This window comes from Dermacentor silvarum, chromosome 8, assembly GCF_013339745.2.
Source record: "Dermacentor silvarum isolate Dsil-2018 chromosome 8, BIME_Dsil_1.4, whole genome shotgun sequence".
Taxonomy (NCBI): Eukaryota; Metazoa; Arthropoda; class Arachnida; order Ixodida; family Ixodidae; genus Dermacentor; species Dermacentor silvarum.
In genome coordinates, this window is record NC_051161.1 from 126,853,024 (window position 1) to 126,875,694 (window position 22,671).

Here is a 22,671-nt window from a genome sequence, read left to right on the forward strand (position 1 = left end):
AAACGCGCTAAAAGTGGCCGAAAAAGATTTATTCGTCAGTGCGCAAGGCGAGAAAACAGCTTTAAATTGCGCAAGATCACTGCAATTCACGGAGACATATCTCGTATTTCCCGCCACCGAGCGCCGCCATCTTGGTATCATTCGAAAGCTCAAAGTTTCGCCGTTCCGCTTCTCAATTCGTTCGTCGTCGCCATCTTGTAACAAACACGCAAACTGAAAAGAAGCACGGGTCTGCGAAAGGAAGTCACATGGACCCTCCGATGAAAGCAGCCTCCGATTGGCTGCCGTGCTGAAAGGCGTCTCTTCATTGGTTGCTGCTGTGGCAGGGGCAACATGGCAACCGCAGTTGTCTGCTTCGTAAACCACGCCGGCGTCTTCATTTGACACGCAGAATTTGGATTACTGAGAGCTCCCAGGTTAGTGATGGATCATCGCTCGTTGGAGAAAAAATTTTGGACGAAGCACGCCTTCGGAATACGGAAGCGCAAGCCTCCTACGGCAAGAAAAATATGGCGATTAGCGGGAGAAGCGGAGGAGCGGCCTACTGAACGTGCCGCGCTACCTCGCACCGTGGATTACGTGCCGCGCTATCTTGCACCGTGTGACTCCGGTAGCGAAACCAACAATCGCCCTGTGCCATCGGCACCGATAACGCAGTCGACGGAAGACGCGCCGACGGAGGCTTCCGCGCCTCGGCATACGGCCGCGCGAATCAGCCGAGATCGTATCTCGGTAAACATAGCTCGCTGCGACTAGGCAAAATGGCGCAAACACAAAGAACGTAAAGTCCCTATATAAGAAAAGTACCTCCATCTACTCTTTCCTCCGCCGCCTCCTCTCCTAAAGCGCTTGCTTTTTTCTTTCCTTTTTGCTTGTGAAAGCCAAGTCAACGGTGGCGCACCTGGAAAGTCCACGTTGAATCTTTCAGGCCGGGCGCGCGCCGCCGCCGGCGACTGCGGCTGCGCAGAGGACTTTCAACATGGCTCTAAGGCGGAAAAAAAGAAAATATAAAGAAGTGAAAAGCGCAAACTATCATCGTCCAATCGGAGATACGGGAGAGAGAGAAGCGGCGTTTATCAAAGGATGGCGGTACTTTTCTTATATAGGGACTTTAAAAGAACGCGGCCCGAAGCACAGCAGCCACTCCGGAGTGTCCGATGGGCGGCCGCCACAAAGGGGAAAAGCACGAAAGCAAGAAAAGCGCCACTGCTTCAAATTCTTTGCGCCCAGTCGCGGCCTCCGCGCTGTCAGGCGCCGAGTCCGCGCCTCCGCACCAATAGAGAAAGGAAGAAAGCGCATGACTGCGCGCTGTTCTCTTTCTCGGCCGTCGGTGGGGCGGCGTTTATTCGTATCAACCGACGCGGGTCGAAAATCGATTCGTAACAAACGTACTCTAGCACGTTGCAAAGTAATGGGGCTTGGCCAGGACCACAGAAAAATTTGTATCATCCGGAAATTCGTATTAGCCGTGATCGTATCATCGAGATTCCACTGTACTTGGTCGCGAAGTCCACGTCGACGATGCTTGGAATACTTAGTCATAGGTCTGACTCTTCCAGTAAGGGAGGGGTCGGCCGCGCTTCTACAATGGCCGCGTCGCGCCCGTTTTGACACTCGTCGAGATCACAGTGGCCGAGAGCTCGTGGGTGCAAAGAGCAGACGAAACCTCTACAATACGAGCGCCGGACCAATAGTGAACCGTGCAGGGGTCACATGGCGGGCATGGCCAATCGGAGACTCCAGAACGACCTTTAATCATTTGCTTTTTGTGGGCTTGATTCTGTACGGAGGAGATAGCTGAAGCAGCAAATTTGAAGACAAAGAAATGCTCCTTCCGACGAGAATAAGATGGTGGCGCTTGGTTTCGCCGTTCCAGAGATATTGTGGCTTGAAAAATGCTGTTCTTTCGTGATTTCCACAAAATGTTTCACCACCATAGCTGATACAATAAATCTTTTAGAGCACTTCTACATAGTTTTCAGTGATGATATTTTTGAATCAGATATAAAAAGGGTTACAGAAACTGAAAATGTGATTTTCAAAAACTATTTCTTGGCCATTTCTCACGATGCGAAAGCCGCATTTCCCCAAAAAGGGAACACCAAATTAGTATGCCAGCACTGATAACAAGTCAGTTCGTATACAAATGTCTGGAAAATATTTTTTATCGATAGAATGTTTGCCAAATAGAATGAAGTGCTTTTTTCTCTCTGAAGCTGAAGAAATTGCGATGTTGTCCAAAATACCAATGAGGTTTTCAATTTAGTAGTCGACCATGCTGTGCTTAATGGCAATCTTCTATTGCTTAGACAGCATTGCTTTCCAGTTTTCTTCCAGGAAGCATGAGGGCTTTTCCATCTTTATGGCAGGTGGTTTTTGTAGGTTATCGTCAGTTCGTTAAGGCCAATCTGCATGACAGATACAAGCTGGGAAAACGCATCACATTGCTTGGCACTGCTCTGTGCAACCATCGGTGCCGCACGCATCGACCACGGTTGGTGCCAACGCTAGAGTTCGCAAAAACCGGGAGGCCCACGGCAAGTTCACGGCTTTTTGCAATTTTTTTGCATTGCACTGCTTTTTTGCGATGTTTCTTGACCAAAATATGGTGGTCACACATTAAACTGACCGTGTGTTCATGTGTTGCCTGTGTGAATCTCTTCATGCAATTTGTCTGTGGCGTACATGAAATTGCTTGGCATGCGGTAAGCAACACATGTTTAACATTTAAAGATTATTTCAGCCACGAGTGCAGTCACCATATTTCGGGCATCAGGTTTCATGGGAAAGCAAACTTAATCCTATCAGTGAGCGACATAATTGCTGCAAAAGGCACACACACACAAAAGGTAAAAGAAATGCTTTCAGTGTTGGTTTCTTTTCAGAGGTGACACAACCTGCAACAGCGGGGTTTTATCTCAGATACTATAAAATGAACGCAACGGTTTATTTATGGTAGTGCAGAAATGAAAAAATGACATAGATAATGGCAAATGCTCTCCTGGTGTGGTCCTCACATTCCTATCTGACAAAAGGAATGTCAAAAGGAATATGGCGGGACAGAAATGTGGAAATGTACTGGTACATTGGTGAAACTGAAAGGAGTCAAGATTTCCAAAATGAGTATACCATCTTTACGAGTTCCTGTACTATGGTACAGGACCCATATTCACAACAAAGTTCTTACACTAGAACTGTACGTAAACGCAGGTGCCAGACTAACATGATGTTGGACACATTATCAGCGAAGGCGGGCACTTACAAACAAAACACCTGCAAGAGAGAAGTTTTGGCCCCAGGTTACGAAGAGCACGGTGAAAACAGAAGTAGTTGCCGCATACTCACACTGTGGTGGTCGATAATTCTGGTCGCCGTGTGAAGGTGTGTCGAGGGCCTTGACCCGGTGGGACAGGTAGAAGAGCCACAGGTCCCAATGGGGGTCATTACAACCGTCATAGCGCAGAAGCAGGCGACCACCAACATTCTTCAGGACCTGTAATGCAATAGCCAGATAAGAGAAAATAAATGAGAAAAATGGATCATTATTATTATTATTACCATCACCACCATCACAAGCACTATTAGGCCCAAGCCCCATTAGGCCCAAGCTCTATTAGGCTACCATGCACTCTATTAGGCCCTACTGCAAATCTGCTGGAAACCCATGAGGGTTCCTAAGAATTGTTTCCTTTGGGACTTCATGCTATAGTCCAGGCAATGTCACTAATACATTGCATTGGGCTTGTTGGTTTGCTAAAACGTAAAACACAATATTATCTGTAACGAGTGTGGCGTAGACAACAACCGCAAAGACTAGAGATGGTGTGACCGGACAGAGCAACATCATCATCATCACCAACACAGAGCACTGGGGACGCCGAGGGGAGTGAATAAAGAGAGAGAGAAAGACATTTATTAAATAATAAAAAAAATAGAAAATTGTACATGTATGAAAAGGCAACCCCAGTGGTTTTTCCGGTGAGGTGCCTAGATTAGATTAATGGTTTTGCTTCTTACAAAGTAGATGAGCAAGCTGTCATATATATAGCTTTGCGGTGTTGAGGGGTCCCTCTTGGAAGGATCCAGTCATTGAGTGCGACGACTGAGCTCTGCAGCCCAACAAGGCAGATTCTTCGTAGTGAGGATAGGCCAGGACATGTCCTTAGCAAGTGGTGTGAATAAAGAGTGTTGTACTTGTTCGTGGCGTGGCGTGCACGCTTCCTCCAGACTGGGACACGAGATGAAGGTGACACATATACAGTAACATGTTTATGCCAACTTCTGTCTCTTGTCCCTGTCCTCTAGCACTGGTACAGCGTCTATAGTTGGGTACAACTTTAGAAGACAGGAGGAGGCCCCGCCCAGTTGACCGAAGCGCAGCAGCCAATTCCTCCGCGACTAAAGAAATAGTCCCGCTCAAAAAATTGTGACTGCTTCTAAAACGCGTATTTGTCGCTATAATTAAGATTTGTGTATCTTGACGAGTGGTTTGGTAAAACTATCATGATGGAAATGCTACCGCACATGCCGGATCGCGAGAGAAAAATAACTCCGTGCCTTCTACAACGCTGTGAGTCGTCTGCTACGGAGCAAGATCGACGGCACCGGGCGTAGCAGTTGCTGGCTTAATAGCATAAAATTCATAAATACTTTTTGTGTGTTTGCACAACCTTATTTTTTTAATGTGTTGGGCTTACTTTTAATTAATATATTTTTTCTTTTTTTTTCGCGATTGCGAACCTGCGATCTCGTAAGTTCAGGCACGATCACGCGCGGCATTCCGTGCCAGTTTTCGGCCATGGAGCCCAGCGAGTTGACATCGGAACGCAATCCTTTGTTGCCGAACGAGCCTTGTGTCGCCTCGATGACCACACCACCAAGGAGCCTCGGCAAGAACGAGCGGCCACATCCTGAACAGCGATTCACGCAACATGATCTTCCACTGCTACCCGTTTTGGCCTAACAGGCAGCCTGAACGCAGCGTGGAGGACACGAGCAAGTTTGTCGCCGACATGCTCGGTGTCAGCGAAAGGTCTGTGTTCAGGGTGAGGGAGGAAGTTAAAGCTTCGCATTTTTCGGGTGGCAAATTGACGACGCCCTCGCGAAAGCGCCCACGCAATGCGGAGAAGAGAAGACGCAGCGCGAAGTTTGACAGCTTTACGTTGTGCGCGCTGAGGTCATGTGTGCACGATTTCTTTCGCCGCAACGAGATACCGACGGTCGAGAAGATAACTACAGAGTTCTCGGAGCGTATGGAACTCCCATCACTAAGGCGGTGTACCGTGCGTCGCCTGCTTGCCGAGATCGGCTTCAAGCACGAAAAGAGAAGCCGCAACTCGCTGCTTATCGACCGGGATGACATCACCGATTGCCGGAATCGCTACCTCCGTGACGTGGAGCGCTACCGGGCGGAAGGCCGAAAGATCTTCTACCTGGACGAGACATGGGTGACGGCGGGACACACTCGGTCGATCGTGTGGACAGACACCATGGTGCAGAAGCGCAGACGCCTGTTCGCTCGAGCAAATGGCCTGACAACGGGTCTAAAACAACCTTCTGGGAAAGGTCAGCGCCTGATCGTGACGCACATCGGCAGCGAGGATGGTTTCGTCGACGGCTGCTTGGATGTATTCAGAGGCCAAAAGACAGGCGACTACCACGAAGAAATGGACGCAATCGCTTTGAGGGCTGGTTCAAGGACGTTCTGCAGAAGTTGCCAGCTGGTAGCGTCATTGTTTTAGACAATGCACCTTACCATAGCCGGCGAGAAGAGAAATTGCCGACGACGGCCTGGAAGAAGGAAAAGATACAGGAGTGGCTCACAAGCAAGAACATCACCTACGGTGAAAGGATGATAAGTTGAGCCCACACAAGCTCAATCCCATTGAGCTTGTGTGGGCCAAAGTCAAAAATGGCATCGCTGCGGACAACAGAGACTTCAAGCTGTCCACGGTCGACGTCATCTTGAGCGAGAAAATCAAGCAGGTAACGGCGGAAGACTGGAGGAAGAGCATTCAGCATGTGATGGACTTGGAGGCAAAGTTCAGACTTGACATGTCTGGGAGTGAGCACATTCAACCCATCATCATCCAGCTGGGAGAAGATGACACTGAAGAAAGCGACTCCGACTGCGAGCTGTCTGGCATTGAGCAACTCGACGAAGCGTAAAGGCTTCTTATTAACAAAGGAACAGCCCTTATAAGGGCTACCAAAATTTTGCTGGTTGGTTCGCAACAACCAACCATCCATTCCGTGACCTCTCAAATAAATAAGCAGTTCCATTTATGGCATATTCCTTATAATAGAAGCTCAATTCTGATAAGCAACGTCCTGCACACATTGTGCTCGATTTAAGAAGTGGCATAGAAACACATTTAAATGCTGGCATATCTGAATTGAAACACTATTGTTAACCCTGATTATCGTTGGCGGGCTCAAAAGCTCATTCGGGCAGCCACCGTCGAGTTTGACGCGCCCCATAGTGAAATAGCAGAAGTCAGAGCACGCTTTATGGTTCTGTTAGCAGTCTGCACTGGAAATCAGTCATGTCATAGCAGTGCTGGTGAAATAACAGTAGACAACACGGAACTGACAGCCACTGTTAGCAGCTTGCACGCCAAAGCAGATTCATTTGGTTGCATTGTTTATTTTGTTATCTGGCTCACACAAGTAATGCGAATAAGAGAAGGAATATAAAACATCATTAGCTTAGTGAGGCCCAAAATTCTCATTCAGGCAGCCACCATCGAGTTTGACGCACCCCATAGTGAAATAGCAGCAGTCAGAGCACGCTTTATGGTTCTGTTAGCAGTCTGCACTGGAAATCGCAGTCATGTCATAGCGAGTAGTGGTGAAATAGCAGCAGACAACACGAAACTGACAGTCACTGTCAGCAGCTTGAATGCCAAAGCACATTCATGTGGTTGCATTGTTTACTTTATCTGGCTCACACAAGTTATGCAAATAAGAGAACAAATATAAGACATCATTAGCTTAGTGAGGCCCAAAATGCTCATTCAGGCAGCCACCGTCGTGTTTAACGCACCCCATAGTGAAATAGCAGAAGTCGGAGCACGCTTTATGGCTCCGTTAGCAGTCAGCACTGAAAATTGAAGTGTTGTCATAGCCAATTTTCAATTTATTAATCTGACTCGAACAAGTAATGCGAATGCAAGCACAATTATTAACGTGATTAACTTTGCTAGCATTTTTTTTGCCATACTTACGTACCGGAAAAATGCTCAGTAAAGTTGAACGTGTTTTAGTGAGTCACTTTGTTCATTACAAGCCATAGGCAAAGTGACGGACAGATTCAGACAGTGATATTGGGGAAGTAATAAATGGTTAAAGTTGCAAAAGCTCTCACAGCACTGCTTTGCTGGACTCCATTCACTAGAAAACTGCATTTGTAATGATGAAAGCGTCATGACAGGAACTGATACCCCACTGCACAATGTTATATATGTGTACCACTACATGTGACGGGCAGCAAAACTATCTGTTTATTAAGACTGAATGCAACAACATAGCAAGGTTCTATTTCACAATATGGCACCTTTTCATGTGCACTTCTGGCAAGCTACCGTATGCACTGATGCATAAACACATTAACAGGGGTAAGAGACGAAGTAACTGTGCAAGCCACGTGATGCTTTGAACATTTTGTATCTGTCAATGTCTCTGTTGTCACAGCTGATAGAACTTTCTTTGGTTCAAGTTGATTAATCACGTTGCAGCAACAGCACAAGAAGCAAGGTCAGAATAGTAGGAGAAAACAAAGCAAGGTGACAGACTGAGGAGGCAAGGTAGACAAGAGAGAATAGCTTTAATGACATCGAAGAGACCAGCCCTGCTATTCACAGGACTTGGTGCTTTGAATGAGACGAGTTAATGGAATTGTCGAAAGTCGTGGCTGCAGCATGCTTACAAGAACAAATACAAAAATAAAAGGATAGAAATAGGAACAAATACATACACGCACGGAAGAACTCACATATTCACACACATGAACACAAACGCGAAAACTAAGATCTAAAATACAAAAAAGGGCAAAATAACAAATATACACAAACACACAAGAAAACACGCACACACATTTAACGCAGACGCGAGTAGAACTATTAGGAGTCAGTTCACAAGCAGCTGTGCCTACTTGATCGCACTTTTTTTTAATGCACACATTGGCTATGTTGCCTTCACTCTCATAGGAATTTTTTAGTAGCGACATATCACGACAAAGCGCAAAGCTGTGTTGTGGGAAAGCAAGTCGAGCGCTAACAGCACAGCTTAATCGCGATGGTGTCACAGCAGGCTTTCTACAGCTGACGCGTGCAGTGAGCGAGGAGTTCTAAGCCACACAGCGACGCGAATACATGCCAAGCTCCCTTGCAACGGCACCAGTGTATCAGTCATAATTTTATATTAGCATTCAGGCTGACATTAAGGAAACCAACACTGCTTCCAAACGCCTGACCGTTAACAATCCAATGACATTCGCTCAAGCAGCGCGTGTTAATCACTGATTGTTAGCATTGGTGGAAAGCAATCAATCGACGGTGCTACACAACACTCGAACGACGCTGCTAGACGCTCGGCTATCTTATCACACTGCTGCCAACGATCGGTCGTTTTCACGCTGAGCTGGCAGCAACGAATCTTTGCGTTGGAGGTTGCTTTCAGAAATCTTTTCTGTTGAGAAACTCGCAGGTTGGTTTCATCCGCGCACGCTTTTCTCATTTATCCTGATAATGGTTTTGCTCCATCACTTCACCACGTCCGACGAGAAACGCAGGGGCCTAGTACACAAACACACCCGCCGCTCACAGTAGGTACCAGACTTTGGCGAACTCTCCTCGTCGTAACTTCACTTAGGAGCAAAACAAAATACCACGGAACAAACACGTACGATGTTTGTTTGCAGCAGTATGTCGCCGCGGGATCCTGTTTCCACACGAAGCGCAGCGTCACCGATGTTCGCTGCAATCTTTCTTCGCCGGCTCACGGCTCAGAACAAACGCACGCGGCACAAATTGTGCATCATAAGCTCACAATAATATTTCTGGCATGACAGACTACCACAAACAATTTGAATTCACTCTGACGAAGAGAGGCGCACAGAGCTGACGCGACTCGGCCCAGTTCGAAGCGAGGGCGGCCATGTTAGGCATGTTCTCCGTCGGCGGGGACACAGGCCGTCCGGCTCATGACGTCACCTGAAGTGCTCGCCTATTGGTGCCAGCTCGTGTGCATCCGCCTTTGAGGGGCAAATGCCGCTGTCTTCTAAAGTTGTATCCGACTATAGGTAATGTCAACTTTTCTTTTCAAGAGGCCGCCTCCATCTTGCAAGTTTTTGTAGATTTCTTTTAACAGGGGTGGGACTGCCCAAAGTCATTCAGGAGCAATTTTTGTAGCAAGTAAAATTGCATTTTAGAGCAGTTTGGAGCAGAAAAAATTGCTTTTGGAGCAGCGTAGAGCAGACTAAATTCATTTTGGAGTAATTAGGAGCAAATAAAATTTTATTTTGAAGCAGTTTGGAAAGCAACCGAATTTGAATTTTGGTGGAATAATGGAATATGGCAGCACACTTGGAAACTACGACGAAACATGGAATAAAAAAACACGAAGCGCATAGTAGAATCACACTTTGTAGTTATCGCGTACAAGAATATGGAAGAGTGGGTCGAGCGGTGGCACGGCGCATGCTTTTGTGTAAAGCCGAAAACATCGGTGGTACTACGATAAAACAATATGTTCCCGCGCCGACGCTTATGGTGATAGCGGAAAATGTTCTCAAATTATGCAGCCCAATCGACGCGGTAAAATAATTTCTGTGTCACCATATATCACCGCAGACCCAGATAGCCACAGTAAACATTGGGCTGGTATAACAGAAAACTATTCCAAACTGCTTTTATTGCGATAGCAATTATATAGACACTCCAGTGCATTTTATTGCGATAGCAATTATATGGATACTCCACGCGCATTTTTAACGTCGCCGTGATGTTACGTATAAAGTCCAAGGGCGATACCACCGTGGGCGCGCGCCATATGTGCGAGTGCAAACACACGAGGGCAGCCGACGATCGCTGCTCAATCTGGCGAGCGCGAGGGAGGAAAGGGGAGAGCAAACGTGCCGTCTCTGTCGCACGAAAGGCCGTGGGGAGATGGGGGGGAGGAGGGAGGGAGCGTCGTGCCCCTGCAGCAACTGTGTATTTCGCGACCAGGTGCAAGGGGAACTGACGATCGCGACTCAATCTCGAAAGGGAGGAAAGCAGGGAGGCAGCACGGGAGGGGGACGGGGCCCAGCTTCTACTCCGCCAATAACTGCGTACTTTGCACGGCCGCGGGTGCCGTAACTTGAAAGCTATCTGCAAACGGCTCATATACCTTTGTGCGTGCTGTGTTCTCGCTGCTCAGTTTGCGTTGAACCGATAGACAGCACGAAAGTCCCTTCACTCGCTGCTGCTGTCGCGCATGCAACTCTTTTTCTGAGAACCAATCCGCTCGCTGGTCACGGCCACTGCCACAGCACACATGCAGAAGCCGTTCTGGCGCAGCGTGGCGCAATTTCGGTCAATTTTCCGTGTTTGGCGCAGTTTGCCGCAGGAATTAGTGTTTGTATCAAAATGGCGCAATTGGTGCAGGAGTCCCACCCCTGTTTTAATCTACTGCCCAGCTGTGCAACCAGCAGCCTAGCACTGTGAACTTACTAACACTACCTTCTTATTCCATTCTGTGGCATCCCTATTTTCCTTTGCCCTGATACAGTAGACTTAAATTAATTCTATCCCGGCCGACAATACCGGCCAGCGCCCACGCATTTCTATGCGCCCAAACTTTCATTATTTCGATCCTAAAATTGGCCTTCGCCAGATAATTCAAACTTGACTAGTCAGCACACAGGCGCCCAATCTCTGTGATGACCCCAATAGTGACCGATTTAGAAGCAGCATCTTTCTCGGCAGAGCTTAAGGGTAAAGGAAAGCATTGAATACACGTCAAACTCTTGTCGAAAATGCCTAGTTTCGGCCTGCCCAAGGATGGTTTTCAAGCAATAACCATAGCTCACAATGTCTGATAACAGTATTTTACCTGATTCTAATTACCTTACCTGATTACCGTGCCCTTTCCTTTCTTTTTTTTCTTTTTTGAAGAAAATTTGCCCATAAATTGCCTCTGCAGTGCAATCAGACATAATACCAACACCACCTTCTCGACATTTACATGCTTTACCACATAAGTCATGTATTGTGGCGAAGCAGATTTTAAGGATTTAAGAAACCGTGTGGCGAAGCTGACTTTAGAAAACCAGCTACCATTGTGCAACACATATTCGACCCTTGCCAATTTTTCTTCCTAAAAAATCAGGTGCGCGTTATATTTATACTTCTTTTAGGAGCTTTGATGTTATTTCTATGTTTGTTTTTCACTTTGGACAGATATAAACTAGGCACGCATTTGATTCAGGGGTGTGTTAGAAGCGGGAAAATCAACAATTTATTTTGGCGTTTTTTCTTCATCTTGTTTAATTTGACCCGCCGGATAATTCAATCAATCTCTTCTGTCCCATCAGGGTCAAATTAATAGATAGCGCCTGTATTGACTCCATCACTGTGAAACCACCAGTCATCTGTTATACACAAACATGCCTTGCAAAGGTCTACTTACGTTTAAGAATCATGCAACAGAACTTGTCTGCTGTCCAATTCTTGTTGCTATGCTGATGCTGCACGTTGCAAACAAACATTTCTGCGTTACCTCTTCAGCTTATGCTAAAACTAGCTAAAAACGGTTAGCCTGATACTTCAACAAACTTAGCCCTGTTTTTTTCTTTTTTGTTTTGTTGTTTGTTAGTTTGTTTGTGTTTTTGCTTTTTTTTTTTTTTTGGGGGGGGGGGGGGGGTAGGCAATAACATTGGATTGCAAATACTCCTATCAGGAAGCACGGAAAGGCAAGAGGCCGACAGACAGCACAACACTTACCGATGCAGCCCAGCCATTCAGTGGGTTTTCTTCCTCAAGCACAAGCAGCTTCATGCCTGGCTGGATCTGGTCAATGGGTGCCGAGCCTTTCTGCAAGCGCAATGTGCAGAAAACAAATTGATTCAGGAGGCCACCTGTTTCATAGCATTGTCTCTTCACTGCACTGAAGGGAATAAGAAAGAAGTGCACAATTGAAAATCAAAAAGGAGGGGTGGGCTCACTGATAACAGTTACAGCACTGCAAGCCAAACTATGGCGTGGAAATCAATGTACTCCTATTGGGGCAGATTATGAAAGATTTTAACCCTGCAATGCCAAGACTAAGGCTGATAGATAACAAAGCGATTCCTTTTGTTTGATTCTATTCCTTTTCTACCAATCACTACTCGCGATCGGCCAACCATGGTGATGATAACGCAGGAGCAGCAACGCTCGGACTGCTGACGAAGAGTGAAAAAGATTAGAACAGAATCAGTACATTATTACATTACATTATTACATTACATTATTACATTACATTATTACATTACAAAACACGGAAGAAAGATAGTAATTGTAGTGTACAATTGATTATGATGTTAATACAATAGGAATTACAAGATTATACAATGATTGAGCACCTGGTTCAACCGGGATAAAACAACGAAACCAGGATACTGTATGAACGAGTGAATTATCCAGGGAATCATGTCAGTAGGGAGCAAAGTAAGATGTCAGCAAAACACAGCAGGGAAACTCAACGTTGCCTCGTGGCGCCATGGTTGCAGCAGTTGCTTGTGCTGCTTACAGGAATTAAAAATGCTGGCATTAGCCAGGATGTGATGGGATTAACAATGTGACAACCTTCGACAAGTACTTGACTAGTACTATCTGATGAAAAGCGCTTGACAGCGAGATAACACAAAGCCTATCACACACACACACTGTAAAGAGAGGGCAAACCTCGCAAAGTCCCCCATTTGTCGATAAAAAGCGTTCGTGAATGATTTAGGACCTTCTGCACTGATTTCAAGCAATCGCTTCTGATTATTGCATTTTGTAGCATTTATGTTTATCTCGTACTGCATCTACTTCTTTTTCCAGGGGCCACATTTTCTAATGATCCATTTCATTTCCCTTCTTTTGCTTTCTGCCGTCGGCGTCGCCGTCGCCCTGAGGTTCCGTATGACGTCAATGGAGATGAAATCGTCGCCGCGCGCCGAACGCTGTATGTGCGAGTGAAAGGGCGCGAGGGACGCGCGCTTTCACGGGGAGTGAACGCACGGCGGAGAACAAACGCGCGTTCTGCTCTGTGCTCCCTTAAGGGCTGCAGAAGTAGGCGTCTCTTTCCTCCTCTACAATCACCATATATGTAGAGCAAACGTGCCTTCTTCCGACGCACGAAAGGCCGTGGGGGGGAGGAGGAGAGAAGGGAGGCGACGTTTAGCTGCGGCACCAAGTGCCTATTTATATCAGAGGTTCCGGCAACAGTCACCAACGCCGCACGCATTTTGAGCGAACGCGGGCAAAACGCCGACGGCGTCGACAACAGTTCTGCGTGTTGCCGGTGCTGCTGCATGTCCAAGTTTATACAGCTGATAAAGCTGCTATCATTACTCCGTATAGCTCTCTTCAAGTTTGCTATCGCAATTGATGCTTCACCTTTCAGGTGAAACTGCGACAACTTTTTTATCGTTGCCTTTGACATGGCCTGAATGCCACTGCAGTGCCGTTATCGCTGGAATCAAGCACTCAATCTCACCTGTGATATAAAACGAAGAATGAAAAAATGAAATGTCACAATGCACTGGCTCTGTATGGTTTTTTTTATGTATTTGTTGCTGTCTTTTTTTTTTCATAAAGGCACAGAGATAGCCAGAGAAAGTATGGAGGTGCAAAAGAAAACTTATCTTCATGCGATGCGCACAAGAAAATGCTGACAAAACAAAAGAGGCTGATGCCGGTAAGAAAAAACCCATTTGTTTATTACGATATCTGCATTCTTTCTCCAGCATTTCTCTTCTTTCTTTCTTTCTTTCCAATGCTTCAACCCAGACATTTTACTGTTTCAGCTTCTAAATCCTGGAACCAATGATTATGGGCAATCCTGATGTATACGCTACCACGCAGCAAGAGATGACTTACCATCTCAAGGACATAGGCTGGCACGGTGACAGCACTCTTCAATTCATCAGCAAGCAGCTTCTCCCAGTCCAAGTGCTTCTCTAATATGGCTGTAGGCGATGGAGAGACGATCACAGAAACAGTTATACACAAACTAGCACAAACCAACATTTGCAGGCTACAGAACCCGATAGATTCTTGTGATTAATAAAGTAACGCAATGCGTATGCTTGGGCTTGTCAGTATTGATACTGGTGAGAAATATTTTATGTTTACTTCGCTAATTTGTTATTTCTGTATTCGTTATACTAATGGGGTTCGACTGCACTTACCGAGGCAGCTAAAACATCAAAACTGAATGACACGTGTGAGCATAGCATCCCTGATGCTAACAAAAAAGGCATAGCAATTTCTAGGTGTATACCATTAGAAAGAAAGCAAAAACGATCGTCATCAAGTAACTACCAGCATGTGCATGACTATCGTATGATACAGTTTTTTTTTTTTTTTTCATACGTCTGATTTTACAGCACGAGCGAGAATAGAGGGAACCGAGGTGCTCAATTTTGTTTAGTGACAATCATATGAAATGACAAACAATGAAGGCATAAGGGAAGCTTTATCTACGGTATTTGTTTCATGCACTTACAAAAATAAAAGCAGTTTGACAGTCAAAGCCCGTGTGCGTCACTTTCTCATCTTGTCCTACACCTGTTTGCTCTGTTGCACATTCACCATTATCAGCAAAGGTGCCTTTGTCCAAAGAAGGCACAGCTTCGCGCAAAAAGGCAAAGTATCGATTGCGAAAGCCAATTAGTAGACAGCTACATAAAGTAAGGATAGTAGTTCTAGCGGCTGTATTAACTTGCAAACATTCGCTTACCAACTAAATTGACAATCATGGTGTCAGTGCACACAGGCAAACATGAACACATCATACTCGATGACCGCGGACACTCGCTGTCAAAACGCTGGCCGAGGAAGCACGGCAGCATCAGCGAGCAAAGTAACTTTTTTTGCTGTCTATCTCTTCAATGCAAACTGAGTGGCGAGAACACCGCACGCACAAAGGTATGAGCCATCGGCACACCTACACTCTGCCCCCAACGCAGATCACTTTCAAGATAAGGCCCGCGCAACCGGGCCATACACAGTTGCTGCCAAAGTAAAACGCCCCCTCCCCCCGAGTGCCTTGCATGCGACGGTAGACGACGCGCTTCATCCCCGCTTTCCTCCCTTGCGCGTGCCACGATCGTCGGCTCTGCTCCCACTCGCACATACAGCACACGGCACACAGCAACAGTGCTATCACCCTTGGACTTTATACAGAATATCACGGCAACGGCGATGGCAAAAATGCGCCTGGAGTGTCCATATAATTGCTACGGCAACAGAACTAAAATGCTGGTCGGTTGAAGATAAGGAAGCCCGCACAATGCCGCTTGTGACTAAACAGTGAGCTAGGGACGCGGTCATGTGGTGACACTAACAAAGAGAAACTTGTTTGCATTTAAGATCACTGTAAGGGACTGTGCCTGGCAGCCCCCAAACCTTGGTCACAATGCATGGCCAGCCATCAAAGCAGAGTTTTACAAGTGGTATGATTGAATCATTTCTTGCCACAAGACTGCAGAGTGGCCAAGATGGCTCAAGTTCCTCCTCAGAAAAGAGAGCCACAGACAACAAAGCGACCGCAAATGATAATGTGCAGTATGGTACCCTGCTAAACAAAAACAGCAAACTAGTAATTCTGAACAGCTCAATTTTGCCATGAAAGCCTCAGCAATAAATTTTTACTGATATAGGTCAGCCTAACACATCCCGTTTCAAGCATGTTTCTCCTATGAGGTTGATGATTCATCCAAGCTATGTTGGTTTGAGTACAAATTAGGTGTTCCCTGTAGAGTGGACCATACTATAGGTGTGTTTTCAATAAATTGTTGCTAGTGAGTTCAACCTTTCTGTCTGGCCCTGATTTCCTGAGCTTTCCAAAGCTTGAGAATTTCAGTGGGAGGAGTTTTGCCATCGACTGCCACAGTAAAAAAAAACACACGCACGCTCCTTACCCGGAGGTGGCTTGAGAGGCTTGTGGTTGCGGGCACACCACCCCAGTGGATGCACCTCGTTGGTGCCCACGTCGCACCAGAAGTCGGCTGACCGGTCCGCCCCGTAACCCAGGTAGCGCAGGGACAGCAGCGGGCCGCATGTGGTCACCACCGAGGCCAGCCAGTAGATGCCGCCACCATTCTCGCCGTTGCCGTTGCCACCATCGGCAGAGCTCAGTGGCACTTCCAGTTTCATGCCTGGGCGCAGGCCACTCTCCAAACTATGCTCCACCTGTCACCAGGGCGGCGCACAGCGTGAATGTAATGCCACACATTGAGGTGTTAACATCAAGTTTAGGAAAATAACAGCACAAAACGGACAAGGACTCAGACAAAGAAGAACACGACACTGGCACCGACTCACAACTGCAGATTGTTCTTCTGCAGATTGTTGCTGTGTTCTTCTTTGCCAGAGTCCTTGTCCGTTTTGTGCTGCGATTTTCCTAAACATGAAACCCACCAACTCGCCCAAGTTTCCCTTCTAGTACAGTTTTAACATCAAGATGATGCATGTGGCTGCAGTGATTGCACAGAAATGGAACATAGAAGGACAAAAAGCCGAGTAAGTTCGTAAGGATTCATAGTTTGAATCCTTAGGGATATAAAACATGCACACAAGTTCACAGTAAGCATTTATGCTGTCCTTTTCATTTCTCTTGTGCCCTTGCTTCATGCGCTTAACCTTTAAAACAATGCACAGAAATGGATGTGGGTAGTAGCAAGGAAAATTCCGAACAACTGCATCGGAAAAACAAGCAAAGTCATGCACACTGCATAAAAGGTTCAAAAGAAAAAAAAGAACTTTTATGGTTTAGGCCCTGCACTGAGAAGAAGCTAGAGCTACATCTGCATGAAAGTAACGAAGGTTGACACTCCCTACAAGAGAAAATGTGATTGGCCTGTGAGCATATCAGGGAAGGTTTCAACACTGATAAGCAGAGCAGCAAGTGGGTAGCCAGCACATGTATACTTACATGGGCAAAGGCTGTGGCCGGCACAGCCTCGCTCTGCGTGCTCTCCAAGTAGTCATCCCAGTGGAACTCTGCCTCCCCGTCATCCTCTGCAAATCATCAATGCCCAGAACTTGGTTACGAATACTGAAGGAACCCGATTGGTATGCTGCACTGTTACGCTGCGTTGTTAGGCCCAAGAACAGGAGACCACATAGAAGGGGCTAAGAATGCTCACCACAAAAGTAGCTTCCGACTGGCGAGCAAGAAGCTAACACAAAAAAAATGCTGTCATATTCTTGTGCCGAATGAGAATGTTACACATTACGCGGAGAATATGAGTTCTGCTCCCATTGGCGGCAAGTTTTCTTTTTTTTTCTTTTGTCCAATTTCATTTCCCTTTACCTTATTGCTTCTACATTTCAATTAAAGGTAAACAAAAAACAAGTTTTTTCCCTTATGCTTTCCTGAGCTTTATATGGTTGTGACTAACGAAATTGGGTTGGTTCCCCTTCTTCTCATTCCTGCCCGGCTTATAATATCACTGTCACGCGACATTTTGCATGTTTAGGAGCCTTAACTGTCTCGATATGGCACAGGTAGCACTGTAAATCTCCAGTGTTGCTTACCACACCATTGATTATCTGGTCTACGAATAACATCACCCACCTGACTCCTTGTTCTTCCTCTTAATCAGAAATAGAATGTCAGCTATACACAAATCCTCAAATCGAAACTGCCCCTCCTTTTTGTCTTTGAATGTTATGTCTACAATCTTTCAGTCCACTTCTCGTCTCATGGTCCTTCATGTGTCCAAGTTTCAGTGCCACATTTCTTTGAGTTGACAATTTAACTGATAACAGTAAAAAGGGAGAGAAGGAGCACAGATTTTATCTTACTGAACTGGTGCATAGCTCTGCACTATCGTGAAATGAGTGAGCGAGTCCGGATCCGGCATAGGGAGAACAAGATTTACCATTGTTTCCCGTGAGACTCTGCCTCTTGTGGGGGCTGCCCTCTTTCTTGGGCGAACCCGGAACCTTGCCGCTCATGGCCGCTGATGTTGCTGCCCCTCCTCCTCCTGCAAATGGCAAGAAAACATTCTAAACATCAAGCAACGGAGCAAAAGTGATGGGCACTCGGCCAATCATTACAAAGGCCGACTGTAACCAAGATGGTTCAGTGTATGTGAAACACAAAGGAAGTCTCAGGTTGCAGCCCAGCCCACTGTCCATTTTTTTAGATCTCCCTTTTTCTGTAAACTCTTTGTACTCATTGGTTCAACTGTACAATACGACAAACAGAATGCAAATGTGCAAGTACAAAGAAAATTAACACAAAAGATAATTACCAGTTTAAAGTCACCTTGGAAACCTCTCCCCCACCTCCCCAAAAGAACAACAGTCCTGGATGAGTGAAGTAAGGAACGAAGCCAAAATTGAGCATGCAGGACTGGCCTTTCAGTTTTTGACATTGTTATTAGGATTCATTTTCATTCATTCATTCTACTCACAGGTGCTAAGAGCTTTACAGAAAAAAACTGAAGCATAGGAAGATACATATAAATCAAGTATGAACAAATAAATGTAGTTAAGGTACAGGCACCATCACACTTAACCCAAACGCACCTTAAGCACCCTTCTGCTTCTCCTGCAGAGGGGGCTGCAGATTTCTGGTTGGGATGCCCAGAATGTGCTAGCTTAATTAATTTTCTTTCAAAGGCATTTGGTTGCCCCTTACAGAATGTTAAAGTTAAGCCACCATAGATGTGCCTTCATTCTAGTTAAGTCTGATGGCAGCTGCACATATGACGGAGTTCAGAACAGCACGACCACAAACCAATCTAAGCACTGTGTTCAGTTCTATATGCAGACTAAAGTCGGTACAAAGCCCTCAAAGTTCCTTCTGCCTCCTCCAAACCCCTTCAGTTTGCATATCCATTAGTCATGCAACCTATTCAATGCAAGTGCCTACTGGTTGCCACTATTTAGAACACTGTAATTCAGCCAATGCAGTACATGAAAAAAAAAAAAAAAAAACCTCTTTCCTCACTGCTGCTGGGATTCTGTAAATGGTTGCATCATTTTAATGCTCCCTTTCCCCATTCACCGTACATATGGCAAGATGGGCTCAATTTGATACTGATGGGGGTTTTAATTCCCACAGCTACATTTAGGCTTTATGAAGCAAAAATGGTGGTGGTAGTGAAACTTTATAATACAGCAGACATCATAGACAAGGGCTCTAAATTCGTTTTTGACCCCCTTTAGTTCCTCGAAGTGCACCAAAATCTAAGTGCATCAGGTAAAGCTGCCAACTTTGTTGAAACAAAAGACCAGCCCTTTCCATCAAGGAAGCAGTCGGTCTAATGCTAGCGGCACTAGATTTAAGTAAGAGCACAACACGTACAAACAAAATAAAAACTGCAAAGCGGTGACAGATATTACAGAACTCAAAGAGGCAACAGAACCACTGAAAATATTGCTACATAAAGGCAAAATAGTGTCAAGCTGAGTTAGCCAGTACTTTGACATAACAGCAAGCAGTGCAGAACAGGATGTGGTGCCTGTGATACTCAACCAAGTTTTTCATTATCCTGTTATTGCTTTGTTTGCTACTTTGCCATTATATCAAGGACTACATGGTGCAAACATGGCAAATAAGGACTCAGAGGAGAACAATGCAGCTATTGTGTTCTTATCACGGTTTGTATTATTGCGGAAGTTAAGTCACTGCACTTAATCTTCTAATTAACTATCTACGCAGCCACTATTCTCACTATTTTCATGTAAAAGTTGGCTTGGAAAACTGGTAATAAACGTTGGTAAGAATTGTAAACCAACAATAGACAGCACCTCCAAAAAGGGCAGCTGTACCGGTCACAAACCAGACAGATGTCAACTGCAGCATGTGGATTCTATTTTTTTTTTTTTTTTTCATTCCAGCCCCATTATAATGTAGTTGCAGCTGCCAGGAATCAAGCCCAAAACCTGAGGGATACACCTACTACAACTGTATTAATTACCAGCGACGAGCACTCTTTGCCGAGGATTTAAATACTTTATTAAATTAATTAACCATTTAGAGCCATTAATGTACATCTAATTGTAGGTCTGAAATACTGCTAGACCTCTCCGAGAAAATTTGCATAGTCCCAATTTGGCTTGATTGTACTGATTACCATAGAGGCAGAAACGTAGGCCACCCAATATGACACTTTGTGTTACTTAGACTCATTTACAGTAGAGAGGAAGATATTAAAGCTGGATGCTGGTACCTTTGGAAAAAATTAACTTAGTTTATATTTGCCATCCTTCTTTATGGAATGCACTATGTGTGCTGTACAGAATTGAGTCTCATTTTTTCAACATTAGTTGATCTGATGTTTATGTATTTCGTGTTGAAAAGTAAAAAAAAAAAAGCAGTGCTTTCTAAGCATTTCTTGAGGATGATGTCTGCTATTTCAACCACTATATGATCATGTGGCTTCAGTTCACTTGAATGTCTGCTTTTCAAGCACTATATTATGCAACTTCATGCAGTTAATCTGAATTTAATTCTGAGCGGAAATTCACGGGAGTCGAGAGCATTCAGCCTTGTTCCAAGTTTGACTTCTTGTATTACTCACTATGAACAAGCTACTTCTTATACATTCAATGTTTTTCTTTTTGAAGCCTTGCAACTTTTACAATCAACATATCAAGTTGATGTGCCACTAATCTGGCATAATTACAACAGCCAAAGATAGCAAAAATAAACCAACACAATTCAAACTGAAACACAACTACACGAAGCAGCATATATGGGGACATTTTCGAAAAACAATAACAAAAATTGCCACAGAAATGTAGAAAGCCCAATACTAGTACACAGAGCTTGTATTAACCTGGCCTGCATTTCTTTCCCGTGGCAGTGCCCATTTTAGCAACATAAGAATATTACTAACTTTGTCAGAAAGAACAGGAGGATTAAGATGAACAACAACAATTGGACAATCGTACGTAATTACGTAGCTTAATTTTCAGCAGGTGCAACATTTTTTTTTTTTTTCACGTGCGATTGCAACTACGTTTGACGCGGCCCGTAGATCGCTTATCAGTAATCGATTTACGAGTGGCCCTTATTAAAACAATGCGCCTTTATGAAATAGGGCCGACAATATTGCGTTTTAATCTTTTCGCAGTGCTGACAGAGCAAGGCAGAGCGAGAAATAAGAAGGGGAAAAAAAAAAAAACGAAGAGAAGCAGAAACGAGACTGACGCACCTCCAGCGGAAAAATGAAGGCACGTGAACTGACTTCGAAGAACATCCACAGACGGAACTGTCCGACACCGCCGCTTTCGCTACACTGCGGCGATCCATTAGGCAAAACCGAGCGCACAATAAGCAAGCTCACCAACATACTCCGAGACTGCCTGCCGGCAACATATGCGATAAATGCATCAAAAAACAGCTGGCCGAGCGAAAGTATCTGATCGGCGAATATATAATCGCAATGCGAACTACTCGCGCGCCGAGGTGATGATCCGGCTATTTCCACGACATTCCACGCGCAGCATATCAGAACTTCGATTCGCGTCCGTTATTCACTCGCTCAACGATTCGCGTTTTCCACCGCTTTCCTTCGTAATTATCGGAGCGCGAAGTCGACGTGCGGTGGACGAGAAACGCGAGCGAAACGCCAAAGAACAAGAAAAAAAAAAAAGAATTTAAGTGCACCATGCTTGCAAAGACGACATCGAGATAAATATCTGCCGCAATTCCCGATCACGCGCGTTCGCTTTGGTTTTAAATGATCCACACAGACACGACCTATCAAGAGGATGAAAACGTAATACCGATTACCAACTTTCAAATGCATCCGCACACTGCCGCTGAATATGGAACGTTGATGGAACCGGCGTAGCAGCTGACGACGCTGAGATAAAAAGAGAATGCGTCCAATAAAGTGCAGTGCACTAGGACAGCTCTGTATAGTTTTCAAATGCGGCCAATGGACTGCCGCTCGCTAAGAACGAGCAGATAAAGGAGACAAACTATTTACCGAGCGTTTTCCGGGCCGAAATTTGCCGAAAATGCAGGCGCGCAGGTACCACCAGTTGACCGTCTCTTCGCCAGCACAGAAACAGCGAGCGGCGCAGCAGCGCCAGCGGTGCGCTTTTAGAGTTTTTTATTTTTTTCCTTCAGCTCAAAATCGAAACCGAAACTGATTCAATACAACAGAAACACTTTGCTCAAAGAGGCGAGTCCGGTAAATTTGAATGGAAAGGGAAGTTTCGCTGTAGTTCTTTAAAAAGGGCTGCAGTAAAATGCTGTGGCAAAGTGCACGACGAAACCCCGTTTTTGAAAATGTGATACATGCGTCCCATTTTCGGTCTTGCAGAGATATAAAGAGCTTATTCACGGTAAGGCAGAGATGCCAAACGGAGTGTTGCCTTGACCTATTTCAAAGGTAAATGGGGATTAACCATTAACGGCGAAAGAAGGAACTGCACAATTAAGTTGTACTAAGTGCTGCACAGGTGTCAG

General features: G+C 45.4%; 1 protein-coding gene across 1 annotated transcript in view; it reads right to left on the reverse strand.

Annotated features, from left to right (window-relative positions):
• The window catches only part of LOC119462399 (scm-like with four MBT domains protein 2), a 36,549-nt gene extending 14,236 nt beyond the window's left edge, over positions 1 to 22,313 (reverse strand). Inside the window, exons 1-7 of the mRNA XM_049672964.1 lie at positions 22,187 to 22,313; positions 18,119 to 18,223; positions 17,167 to 17,252; positions 16,154 to 16,424; positions 14,109 to 14,197; positions 11,985 to 12,074; positions 3,346 to 3,493 (exon numbers count right to left, since the gene is read on the reverse strand). Of these exons, the coding sequence (XP_049528921.1) occupies positions 3,346 to 3,493; positions 11,985 to 12,074; positions 14,109 to 14,197; positions 16,154 to 16,424; positions 17,167 to 17,252; positions 18,119 to 18,194 (760 nt within the window). The 5' untranslated portion in view covers positions 18,195 to 18,223; positions 22,187 to 22,313. The remainder of the gene's footprint in view (positions 1 to 3,345; positions 3,494 to 11,984; positions 12,075 to 14,108; positions 14,198 to 16,153; positions 16,425 to 17,166; positions 17,253 to 18,118; positions 18,224 to 22,186) is intronic.
• Positions 22,314 to 22,671: the final 358 nt, after the last annotated feature.